The following is a 12,164-nucleotide window of genomic DNA, read 5'->3' as shown; positions in this document are numbered from 1 at the left end:
GGAATATTACGAGAATAAAGTCATAACTTTACGAGAAAAAAGAAAATAGCACGTAAAATTACTACTTTATAATATTATGACTTTATTCTCATAATACTACGACTTTTTTTCTTATAAACCTATGACTTTATTCTCGAAATGTCAAATTTATTTTTTTTCCTCAATGTGGCCCTTATACTCCGTCGTACCGTCGTACCATAGACCTACAACAATGATAAATAAAAATGAAAATGTTAACAGAAAAACAGTTATTCATTTCCATTTTTGAAAATCCACAGGAAGCCACTGGAGAGGGGCTGAAGAGCCGCATGTGGCTCCGGAGCCGCAGGTTGCAGACCCCTGATCTAGGTTAAAGGTTAACATCATGAGGATGTAATCTTGGATGTGGCAGACAGGGTGCTTTGAGAGACAGATATGCAACACAATACAGACCAATACATACATATTAGGTCTGGGGCAGGGTCTGCAACCTGCGGCCCCTCTCCAGTGGCTCCCCGTGAATTTTTAAAAATGGAAATGAATAACTGTTTTTTTGTTTACATTTTCATTTTTATTTCTCATTGTTGTAGGTCTATGGTATGACGGAGTATTAGGGCCACATTGAGGAAAAAAAATAAATCTGAGATTTTGAGAATAAAGTCCTAATATTACGAAAATGAAGTCCTAATATTATAAAGTAATAATTTTCCGTGTTATTTCCTTTTTTTCTCATAAAGTTATGAGTTTATTCTCGTAATATTAAGACTTTTTTTCTCGTGAAGTTATGACTTTATTCTCGTAATATTACGACTTTTTTCTCGTAAAGTTATGACTTTATTCTCGTAATATTAAGATTTTTTTTCTCGTAAACCTATGGCTTTATTCTCTTAATATTACGACTTTTTTCTAGTAAAGTTATGACTTAGAATGAGCCCTTCATATCTACATAGGGAGCATGTCCTCTTCACATAGTCCGCCATGTTGCTCCGCCATGTTTCTACAGTAGCCCAGAACGGACAAACCAAACACTGGCTTTAGAGAGAGCCTTTCACGTTTTTACGTTACCTGAAGGCCACCGTAGTTCTCTGACACGCTTGTGAAACTGTGTTAACGTGAGCCACAGAGTGCAAACCGTGGCACCGCCAGCCCCCATCTGACTTCCGTTTCTCCTAAAATAGTGTTATTATGGTACGGATGACGTCTGAGTGAAGCAAACAGCATTACTGCGGTTTTGCACTCGGCGGCTCACGTTACCACAGTCTTGGAAATGGAGGAGTGAGCGGAGGGGTGGTCAGTTGGTTTAAATCTGCAACCACACCACTAGATGCCGCCAAATCCTACACACTGTACCTTTAATATGAAGTTATTGAGTAATGAAGCTTTAAACACCAATGAATTAATTAATTTATTGAATTAAAACATTGACTGTCCAATATTTATTTTTGTAATTTCTCAGAGAGTTAATAAAATCAGGAGATATCATATGAAAATATTATTGGCAATATCAGAAAATGGCAAAAAAACTTGCGAAAGAACTGAACGAGAGGATTAAACAGATCCTCCGTTGTGATGCATGCCTGTTACTGTACAGTATTTACAATTGATCTTTGGCTAGCTATTTACAAAAAATCCACACAACACATAAAACAATATTACTTAATACAAATGAGCTGTAGTTAAGTGTTTCTATATGTCCATCTTGCATAGGAAATGGTTAAAGGTATACACACAGTATGTGCCTGCCTGCCTGTGTTTTATGCGACTGATGAGGTAGATCCCATAAATGCTTTAGCACCTGTGAAACTGAATCAGTAAATATGGTTTTATTACACCTGTTCAACAAGCATAAACATGATGAAACGGTTAAACATGTAGGAAAGCAACGTTTCAATCTGCTCCGTCCGCAGTCTCTGATCAGCAGAGCGGTTAGCTCGGCGGCTAACAGCTAACTGTAAACACGTGTAAGTTATTTATTTGAGTTGTGAATGACTTTAGTTCCGTCTAGTAAGCCGTGTTTCAGTGTACGTGTCCAGGGAGTTTATTGTGAAGGGAGGAACGGAAGATGTGAAGCAGTGATACGCTGTTATTGACAAGGATGCAGATGACAGAGCCTCCTTTTTTTCAGTCATATATTTTCATCATTCAAGTTTTGTTCAAATTCTTCTTATAATATCGTATCGTATCGTGAGCTGAGTGAATCGTCACATCCCTAGTTTTCATACATTGTAGCATAATAATGTTTGAATATATTAATAAAAAAAATAAATGTTTTTTTTCTATCCTAATCAAAATATATGTAATATATACCTTCAGACATTAGAGGCTAAAAGCTTCAAACTCCTCCCAGAGAGTCTCTGCAGTGCTCGTTGAAGTCCTCCGTCTTTCAGTTTTAGGAAGAAAGAAATATCTCCTCTCTTACCTATTTTCCCTTTAGGTTATGGGTTCTATATTTGCTGAATATTTCCAAGATATTTGGTTTGAAAGTTGAGAGTTGAACACATTTTTAAAAACCATATTGTTCTCAAATGGGATGATTCGTACAGCACGACAGCCCTTTTTCTGAAACACTTAATTTTTGGCCTTCTTGTCGTCTTTTCCTTTCTTTTTCTCCTTTTTCTCCTTCTCTTTCTCTGCCTTTTCTTTGTCAGCTTTCTTCTTCTCCCTCTTTTTCTCCTCTTTGATTTCCTTGTACCTCGGCTTGGGCAGTTCCAGGAAGCCATTTTCCCTCTTCTTCTTCTTCTTCTTTTCTTTCTTTGGCGTTGCATCTGAAGGCCTGCTGATGTCGATCTTGGGGATGCAGCCGGAAGGGAATATGCTGTTCCTTCTCGCCATACTACGGGGAATGAATGCGGTAGCCACTTTGGCGGAGGCCAATGAGAGCAAGCTGTCTCGCCGCTGTGTCTCGGCGCAGCACGTTGTATGGATGGCCTCTGCAGAGTGGATTGAGGGAATCATGTGCGATACTGAGCCGTTGCTGTGGCACACTGGGCTCTCTAGTTCCTTATCCGGGTGTTTCTTCATCAGCTCTGGCACAGCCAGGCGCCTCTTCCCCACCTCAGGAGGGCTCGTAGGGCAGAGTGGACGACATCCAGTTGAGATTAGGGGACTGTGGACACTGGTGGTCATGCGCACCATGTGGTCCAAGGCCCCGTCGTCCTGGGGGTCACGAGGAAACCTGAATCCGAATGAGCTTTTGATCCGCTGGGTGATTTTTTCCTTGGCAGTTTTCTCAGATGTGGCCTTGGCTACCCTCTCCTGGAGCTCAGGCCAATCAGGGACATAACTTTCACAGCACTGCTCAGCTTTTGGCCGCATATTCAGGCGGCGGAGACGATGCAGGGTCTCATAGCGACCTGTTTTCAGCGCCCAGTCCTGAGCGCATTTTCCTCTGGTGGTGTCTACTGCATGTATGTCTGCTCCTGGAAATAAAAGTGGTTGAGCAAAGGAATTAGGAGAGCAAGGGTTGATTTAAATCTTAAAAGAATTATTCATTCTTCTTTTCTTTTTAGTGTTATTCAGATCTTGTTTTTCAAGGCTGACATTTTGGCTTGTCACAGCAGGAAAAGCACATGTCGTCAATCACATTATCGACGGCCTGTTGCAACACATTCTCACTGCCAACTCGTCAAAAACCACCGCTTGGTCAGTGCCCCTCAGCATCGGAGGCCGACGCATGGGGTACCCCCCTCTTGGGTTACTTTTGGACAGACTACGGACGTCGTGTTAATATACGCTCGACATGCATTGTGTCCTTTCAAAATAAACTTTTTTTTATTTTCATAGGAAGTTTGGTTTAGGCAACACAACCACTAAGTGAAGTTTAGGAAACGGTCGTGGTTGACGTTAACTTCACTGACTCGCAACTCAAGGGACTCATGGGACTGACGATACTAACGACTCACATGACTAACGTCTCTCGTGACTCAAAGGACTGGCGATACCGAAAAGTCACGTGACTAACGACTGACGTGAAAAATAAGTCAATATTACTTTTAGTTTCACACGGGACACGAACACCGGCCTCCTGGTTGAAAGTCTTGTGTTTGTTTGACCCATCCACCACCGCTCCTGCCCACCCTTAGCGGACTCTCACGCTATTAATACTACACTTGCTGAATAACGCTGCGTGTGGGTTGACATTGGAGTTAGTTGAAAGCCCAGTTCGTCACATACTGTTACTAAAGGGTGCCTCCGTGCGTCGGTTTCTGATGCCAATGGGTGCTGCGCAATCGGCGGCATTTGACGAGTTGGGAGTGAGGCCGAGTTGCCTATTACAGTTTACAGGTAAAAGTTCCATACTGGTGACCCGGCATGCACAAAGCCAGGGCTGTGAAACTGAAACCCTCAATTGAATGCAGCCATTATTAATGATTAAATACACTTTTGCTTTTTCAGCTATAACATCTCCTCCACAAAAAGGCCAATTACTGCCCTAAACAAATCAATTATACAGCATGGTAGTCACTGTGTAGGCCATTTTCACAGCACACATTTTGACTTGTCATAGTGGGAAAAGCACAGGTGGAACTTATAACCTTAACGATGGCTCAGTAGCCTGCATGCACAATACCAGGACCCTGAAGCCAAAACAGCTATATGCAATGCAGCCTTCTTTAATTTTATGATTGACACCTGTTTTTTTCTCACTGTAACATGTCAAAACATCTTCTTAATCGACATGAAAATAATCGTTAGTTGAAGCCTTAAAAGAAAATGAACAGCAGAATAATCAATACAGAAAAGAAACATTGTTTGCAGCACTATTGCAGTGTTAAACAATAATTTATGACTGGCAGAGATTTTAGGAAACGTGTGCCGTCTACAAATAGCTTTGCAAGCTAGTGGCTAATCTACAACCAGCCAGCAGGACTAGTAAATCAGAGGCTAGTGGATGGTGTGTTAAGATGTGATAATGTCCTCAGAGTGATCCCTTAAACCGGCCTGGCGTCACTGGCACACTCATTCGCGATCATCAGAGTTAGCTGGCTTCAAATATGGACAGATAAACCGTGGGCTCAGCTGTTCTCACCACCAGTGCTGTAACTGTTCATTTAGAGCTGTAGAAGTCCTGGTTAATGAGCTAATGATAGGGATTCAAAAAAAGACCAGATAATATCATAGAGCAGCAGCTCCTGTATGAGTACAACATTGTCAAAGGTTATTCCACTGGTGGATGAAGAAGCTACGGAAAATTGTGTTTGTAAAAGTCGAGCCTTTGGATGGCGAGAGAACTGTACTATCAGTCATCTGAGCATTATTTTATATGTCCATGTACTTTTATGCATTTTATTACACATGTAAAGGTTTGTAGAAGTGACTGACAACTTAGAAATCTATGAATATGCAAAGAACATGTGATATATTGGTATGATACCAGCAAGGTCCCAATATTTTCCAGAAGGTTTGCATAAATTATGCATTCAATTTATCAAAATGAATGACAAACAAAGATAGTTTTCCAAGACTCCAGTGACAATAAATGGGAAATCAAGCAAACAAACGTACCAGCCATAACGAGGGCAGCCATGACGTCAGTGCGGCCAGTCATTGCAGCTTTGATGAGGGCTGTGAAACCTCGACAATCCCTTATTTCAGTGTCTATACCAGGATAGTAGTTTAGGAGGTACATGACTGTGTTGACATGTCCTGCAGATAAAAACACAGAATTCAGAGATCAGATCAGCAGTGTGTCAGAAAATGTGTAACATTTGAAAACGGGCATGTTGGGACTGTTTGCATGAAGATAAAATGAAAGTTTTACAGTTTTCCGTCTACAGTATATAAGTCACATCATGCTGTATATGCTACTGTCTAATTAGACCATAATTGTGTTTCACTTTACTGAACTTTATCCTCTGAACTTGACTTTTGTTTTGTTTATGTTTGTTGTGTATGTACGACTGACCGGCTTGGGATGCAATCATCACAGCAGTGTTGCCTTCGTTGTCCTGGTGGTTTATGTCTATAAAGGGACAGGTTTGAAGCCCGTATACGATGTCCACGAAGCCTTTGCAGCAAGCCACCATCAAGCCATTCTGTTGAAAACGGTAAGGATCAATAACCGTGGGATTGTTTTAGACATCATGGGCTACGCTATGATACCATTATGAATGACACTCTCACCCATCCATTGATGTCCAGCTCTCTGACCTCCTCTTTCGTGACCCCCCTCTCCAGAACTTTCCGCAGAGAGACGTGTTCATTACGGGCGCATGCTTGATACAGTGTCGATGCCGCACGGCTATCAGTCGTCTCCGATGTGTAGTCTGGAAGCACCGAGTCATCGGAGAGGATGCTGTCTGAATCGGACTCCGACAGAGACACGTCGTCCTCATCAGGGCCTGAGCCCAGGTGGGGGTCCTTTGCTGCAACGGCCATCTTCCAACAGCAGAACAGGTGAGATGCTGCTGTGTCCTTTTGGCTACATCTACAAGTAAATCAAAAAAAGAAACTAGTCGGGCTGAAACTACTAGATGTTGTCCATAGCAATAAAGGTGTGCTCTTGGAAACTCAGAAAGGATGAATTTTTCCTCCCTGGAAAGCTCTCCATAATTGCACATAATGCCAAGTTAAAATCATCTCCTCATTCAAGCCACAAAGTTATTGGTGAATCACAACATACTGTAGCCTATAGAAACGGCTTCAGATCTGCCACACTGACAGATCAACAGTTTGTTTATTGTCAGATTGACGTAGGGAAAACATGAGTCTATCCGTCAGGGATTATGAGTGTGTTATCTGTGTGTCATGGAGTGGGTGTGGTCGCATGAGCTCAGTGTGCCTTTTTGCTGTTGAGTAACTGGATCAGCATCTCAAAGCCCTGCTGAACATACAGGAGGGCTAAATGAGGAACAACCCACCTCAGAATAACCTCAGTCACATGTGGCACCGGTCAACTCATGCTTTGGCTCTCTTACTGCGTTCTGAAGCCAACATGACTATTGAACCTAATGACCACTGAGCTCTAGTATGTTTGTAACAACAACAGCAAACACTTATACTCAAGTTTTCCTGACATTCAAAATGTGTAAAGACGATCACTGACAGTGGTTTTCCAGATATTTTCATGAAACACACATTACTTGTGTTGTTCAAGAAAGAACTTCTCGATATGAAAAATTATCAGACGAGGGCTGTCAAAGTTAACGCGTTAATAACGCATCAACGCAAAATCGTTTTAACGCCACTAATTTCTTTAATGCATTAACACAATCGATCTTTCGGAGGTTGTAGCGGGCTCAGAAGATATTAGAGTGAAGATACTGGCATCATATGAAACTAAAAAAACATAAGGAATCCATTGGTACCAACCGTGTCATACTAGCTTGTTGTGAAGGAGGCTAAATAACGCTCCAAACTTGCGCTCAATTTTGGCGAGGAAAAACGGTCATGGCCATTTTCAAAGGGGTCACTTAACTTCTGACTTCAAGATATGTGAATGAAAATTGGTTCTATGGGTACCCACGAGTCTCCCCTTTACAGACATGCCCACTTTATGATAATCACATTCAGTTTGGGGCAAGTCATAGTCAAGTCAGCACACTGACACACTGACAGCTGTTGTTGCCTGTTGGGCTGCAGTTTACCATGTTATGATTTGAGCATATTGTTTTATGCTAAATGCAGTACCTGTGAGGGTTTCTGGACAATATTTGTCATCGTTTTGTGTTGTTAATTGATTTCAAATAATACATATATACATACATTTGCATAAAGTAAGCATATTTGCCAGCTCCCATGTTGATAAGAGCATTAAAGACTTGACAAATCTCCCTTTAAGGTACATGTTGAACAGATAAAAAATGTGTGATTAATTTTTCCATTATTCGTGATTAATCATATTCAATCATGCGATTAATTGCGATTGAAAATTTTATTCGATTGAGAGTACTAGTTCAGACATATCAAATGTTTTATGTCACAGACCAATGTGAAACCACAGATCATGAAATCAAAGTAAAGAAGTGAAGCATCTGCAGCATTTACCGTCCTTCATCATTACAGAATATATGTACTATCACTTTGATCAAACTAACTAAACATAAAGAATATACACTCACCATAAGGGGTAATCAATCAGCTGTAAATGTAAATGTATCCAGGCGTGTCGGTCCGTGACTCCTGACTTCCTCCAACGCTGCTACTGTGTTTTCAGAGCAGCCGAGAGGTCAGAGTTTCCTCCTGTGTCCTGTAAATAGAGGTACTTTACCCATTTCCATCCCCCCATATTCGTCGTGATGACATAAAACTGAGAGGAGGAGTCTTCGCAGAGTCTTCACAGAGACGCTGTATGTTCAGCTTCTGTGCTTAGCTCATCCCACTTACAACAGCTTTATGGAGAGGATTACTTTCTGCTTCATCTTTCAACTCAGCACCTGTGTTGTCCATACTACCTGCTACTTATACCTGTTTATAATTGGCTAAACTAAAGAGAGTTTCTATGTTATTTTCTTCACTTTTTTGTCTTTATTTTGATACTTTTTTTTGTGGAAAATTTGACCCAAAGCGAAATAGCACAAATCATGATGAGAAACTTAAAAAAACTAATTAAAACAGAAACAGAACATTGAGGAAAACTTGTAGGAAGAATAACAATCACATGTCAGCAACAACCGCACCTCATCTTCTGTCAAATATGAATAAATATGCATATATGCAAGCAATCGCTTATTAAAACACAGAACAGTATTTTGTATTCCGTCCACAAATAACTCCTTAATCCAATTGTAAACGTATAACTTGTTAACTGTAAGCTGCTTAAGCCAGAGGAATCAAATTAATTGTTAGATGGACTAGCAGATGATCAAATCCCACCAGAGGGGACTGACCTGCTCTGAGCAGATGGGACAGATTCCAACAGTTGAAACAGCAACAAAAGTAATTTCACAGAACAGCAGCGGCAGCCTTGGTTGAGTGATGATGTTCCTCAGATATACCACAGGATGGGGATCTCTCGCACAGTTTCAGCCTTTATAATTTGGTCACAATAGAGTGAAACTGATGAGTAGTTGTACATGTGTCCTAGTAAATATCAGGAATGTACAAACTACATGAACATGATTTAAATCTGAAATGTATCTGCGTCCTATGAAGCGAGGTCTAAGAGGATTTAAACTTTTGGAGCTTGCAGTGCAGTCGTAGAAACAGGACTAAAAGCTGTAAATGAATGAAACAGGACTAATACAGTTTCTCACATTCGCTTTGGCTCAATTCTTGAATGAGAATTGCAGTGGAGTTGTGATGTCCCATCAAACAGTTGTGACAATTGCACTTTCAGTTTAGAGAAAGTTAAGACCGTTTCAAAAAATGAGCCAAAGCGACTGAGAAAAACTGTAATTATAAAGGAATTCATACAGGCAGTACGATTTGGTCTACTCAATGATAATAATAAAGCAGTTTAAGTTGTTCTGAAGCTATTTTGAGTTAGTTAAAACTCCTTCTTTGGGAATGGTCACAGACTGAAATTAGCCTGTGGGACAAGAGGGACGTGGCAGAACCTGTCAGGACAGATTGACCCCTCTCTTATCCAGAAGGGCCTGAGAACAGATCACACTGCAATTCAACAGCTGTCCCATCTGCCCTGAGGAGAAAAAGAAACCTGGTTCAAAGCATATAGATTGTCTGCTTTAGTCCTTCTGTTGGACGTCAGGCAGGACAGCAGAGATCTTTTTCTGAAGCTTTTCAACTTGTCTTTTGATTAAATAAAAATCAAAGGATCGGGCATGGATGCTTAAATGAGGGAAGAAGAGTGAATTTAAAAACATTAAGGTGAAGAGAAAGGACGCCACATTAGGACAAACGGAAGAGAAAGGGATGCAAAATGAAGACTTTGGCAAAAGTGCAGGGGAGGACTGAACAGCTTCTGGGAAACAGGGTTGATAAAGTGAGTGTCTTTGGTCCACGTTGTTCAAGTGAGGTGATGAAAATAACAAACTTCAATGCTAAAAACTTGCATGTCAACTTGGGCTGCTCTTAATTATTATGACAAAGGCTGAAATTGTGTAAAAATGTAATTAGAGACATTATTAATAACACAAAACAAGAAGACACCTGAAATATTCTGTATGCATTTATTTGTGTCAGATGATCTGTACCTTCTTTGTTAATAGGAATTGAAACACCCAAACATTGCTGCAGCTCGTCCTATAATCTATATCATCATATTCATTTGTCTTAAAAAATAGGGTTGATTTTAAGTTGATCTAAGTTTAATTATAATAGGCCACGTGTTATTTTACAAAGTATTTTTTAACACCATGAAATACAGCCTTTTACATTGATATAATATATTACACAATATACAGTTGCTGCATTGGCACAAAACAAAGAAAGACAAAACAACAACAACAAAAAAACAAGAATGCTCCTCCTGTTTTCGTGAATGGTTATCTATATAAAATGGAGTATATTAATTGCAACAGATACAAAAAATAACAAGTGTTTTAAGAAGAAAAATGCAAATTCTACCAGCTCAGGAACTCACTTGATCAACTGTTAAATCTAAATCCTTAACATATTAATGAAGGACCTCCATTGACACAATTTAGCTGTTGTTTATGTGGCAGTACTTTCTCATTTTGAGAATGCACAAACATCGAGGTGCATTAAATAACCATCTTGCTTTTTAGACTTGTTTCTGTGGCAATAACCAGAAAAGCCCTGATTTCTGTTTTTGGTGTCTCATAGACTAGAAGCCACTTTTAAGATGAAATCAGCCCAACTTATTCTTCAGACAACATCAGACTTCTTTTGCCGAGGACTTGATGTTATCCTGTACTCTCCCGATCAGTTTAGTCCTCTCAGGGAAATTCCTCGGATGAGATAAGAAACCACTTAAGCTGAAGCAAAAATAGGAAAAGAGAGAGGGGTGGAGAGAGAGAGGACAAATTGGGTGGAAAAGTGGTATAATTAGCTCAATCACTCTCTCTGTTCTGTACCCCTAAATCTGTCACACATATACATTCAAATCTAAATACAGCTACAAATAAATGGCTCTGATGAAGAAGACAAGGTGTTTTTAATTGAAATTGAACTTGTTTAACTCTCTTTTGTGTCAGGTTTCCAGCCGGGAGAAACTGTTGTCGGATGAAAATAATCAGGACATCCAGACGCAGTTCAAGTGGGCCAGGAAGTCCAGTGTGGCTGCAGGATGCAAAGGTAACACAGGGTTTATCTGCTATACTCTTGTCTTCAGGGACTTTGAAGAAATACAGTAGTTTACTGCTGTGTGCACCTCTTATGTCACCCATAGTGGGGAGCTATCTGACAGAGAAGAAGAGCAGCATCAGAGTTCTGACTGAAAATGTTTCACTTTGCACACAAACCATCCTGGATGTATTTGAGATTTTAAATACTCAAAGCAACACCAAACACAAAAAGCACACATTACTTTATCCTGATGATTAAATGTTGGCTAATTAGCCGCGTGCACGCCCACACACACATGCATGCACATACAGTAATCCTACATTGTGGAGAGATCAGTGCTTTTCAGCTCACATGGATCATCATATCAGCAGAGTTTTTAAAAGCTTAACTCGATGGCCAAGAGAGCAAGAGCATTTTGATATTTTTATAGCTGTAATCTGTCTTCAGTGGATTGAGATTCCAGGGTTGTGTTGGTCGACCTGTGACGTGAATGTGTGCTTATCTATCTGTGTGTTTTCGTCGAGCTGTCTAATATACAGTGTGTCACATAGAAAACAGCAGCTGAAGTCCTCTCTTCCTGTTATTTTCTTCTTCACTGACTTTGTCCATGTTTGGGTTCGTATGAGTTTATGCATAAATCTTCTTAAAACACACTACCGGCTGCCACGAGCCTGGACAGCTGTGCTCAGAAGATCATTTAGTCGTGAATGCTTAATCTTGGCTTTGAGATTAAATGGGTCTGCCTCCATCCTGCCAGCTCAGTTTGCTGTGTTTGGGATATCTCCACATGTTGGTTTTTCCACAGAAGGAAATGCTTTGGTACCTGTGGTGACAAAGGAGAACAGGCATCTGCCTTATTGATTAGAGAGGGAGGTAATTTACCAGTTTTAAAAAAACATACAGTATATGATAGATCATCTTTGTTGATCCCATTTGATTCATAATTCATCTGCGAGTGCAAGTACATCTGAGTAACTTTTATTGAGTGTGAGTGAAAGTGAGTCAGTTACATACAGAGAAACTCCCAGCTTCACAGT

At 40.3% G+C, this 12,164-nt stretch overlaps 2 protein-coding genes across 2 annotated transcripts in view; both read right to left on the bottom strand.

The window, feature by feature from the left end:
• Positions 1 to 12,164, bottom strand: part of LOC141766692 (zinc finger protein Eos-like) — a 224,900-nt gene that overhangs the window by 52,413 nt on the left and 160,323 nt on the right. The gene's annotated exons all lie outside the window — the stretch shown is intronic.
• Positions 1,734 to 8,468, bottom strand: ankrd33ab (ankyrin repeat domain 33Ab). Its single transcript, XM_074633690.1, has 5 exons — positions 8,040 to 8,468; positions 6,103 to 6,406; positions 5,885 to 6,014; positions 5,485 to 5,625; positions 1,734 to 3,398 (listed from the first exon to the last, which is right to left on the bottom strand). Exons 2-5 carry the CDS (start codon positions 6,355 to 6,357, stop codon positions 2,548 to 2,550), a joined length of 1,377 nt encoding a protein of 458 aa, XP_074489791.1. The 5' UTR covers positions 6,358 to 6,406; positions 8,040 to 8,468; the 3' UTR covers positions 1,734 to 2,547.

Source organism: Sebastes fasciatus, chromosome 1, assembly GCF_043250625.1.
Source record: "Sebastes fasciatus isolate fSebFas1 chromosome 1, fSebFas1.pri, whole genome shotgun sequence".
In the NCBI taxonomy this organism is placed as follows: Eukaryota; Metazoa; Chordata; class Actinopteri; order Perciformes; family Sebastidae; genus Sebastes; species Sebastes fasciatus.
Note: the sequence above shows the minus strand (reverse complement) of the source record. Positions and strands in the feature narration are given on the sequence as shown.

Bases quoted from the DNA above. Each gene is read 5' to 3' on its own strand.
- ankrd33ab (XM_074633690.1), bottom strand. From the start codon at position 6,357: ATGGCCGTTGCAGCAAAGGACCCCCACCTGGGCTCAGGCCCTGATGAG. The intron at 5,626-5,884 runs GTCAGTCGTACA...TTTTATCTGCAG, and splicing joins GATGATTGCATCCCAAGCCG to GACATGTCAACACAGTCATG. The intron at 3,399-5,484 runs GTACGTTTGTTT...TTTTATTTCCAG, and splicing joins GGCTGCCCTCGTTATGGCTG to GAGCAGACATACATGCAGTA.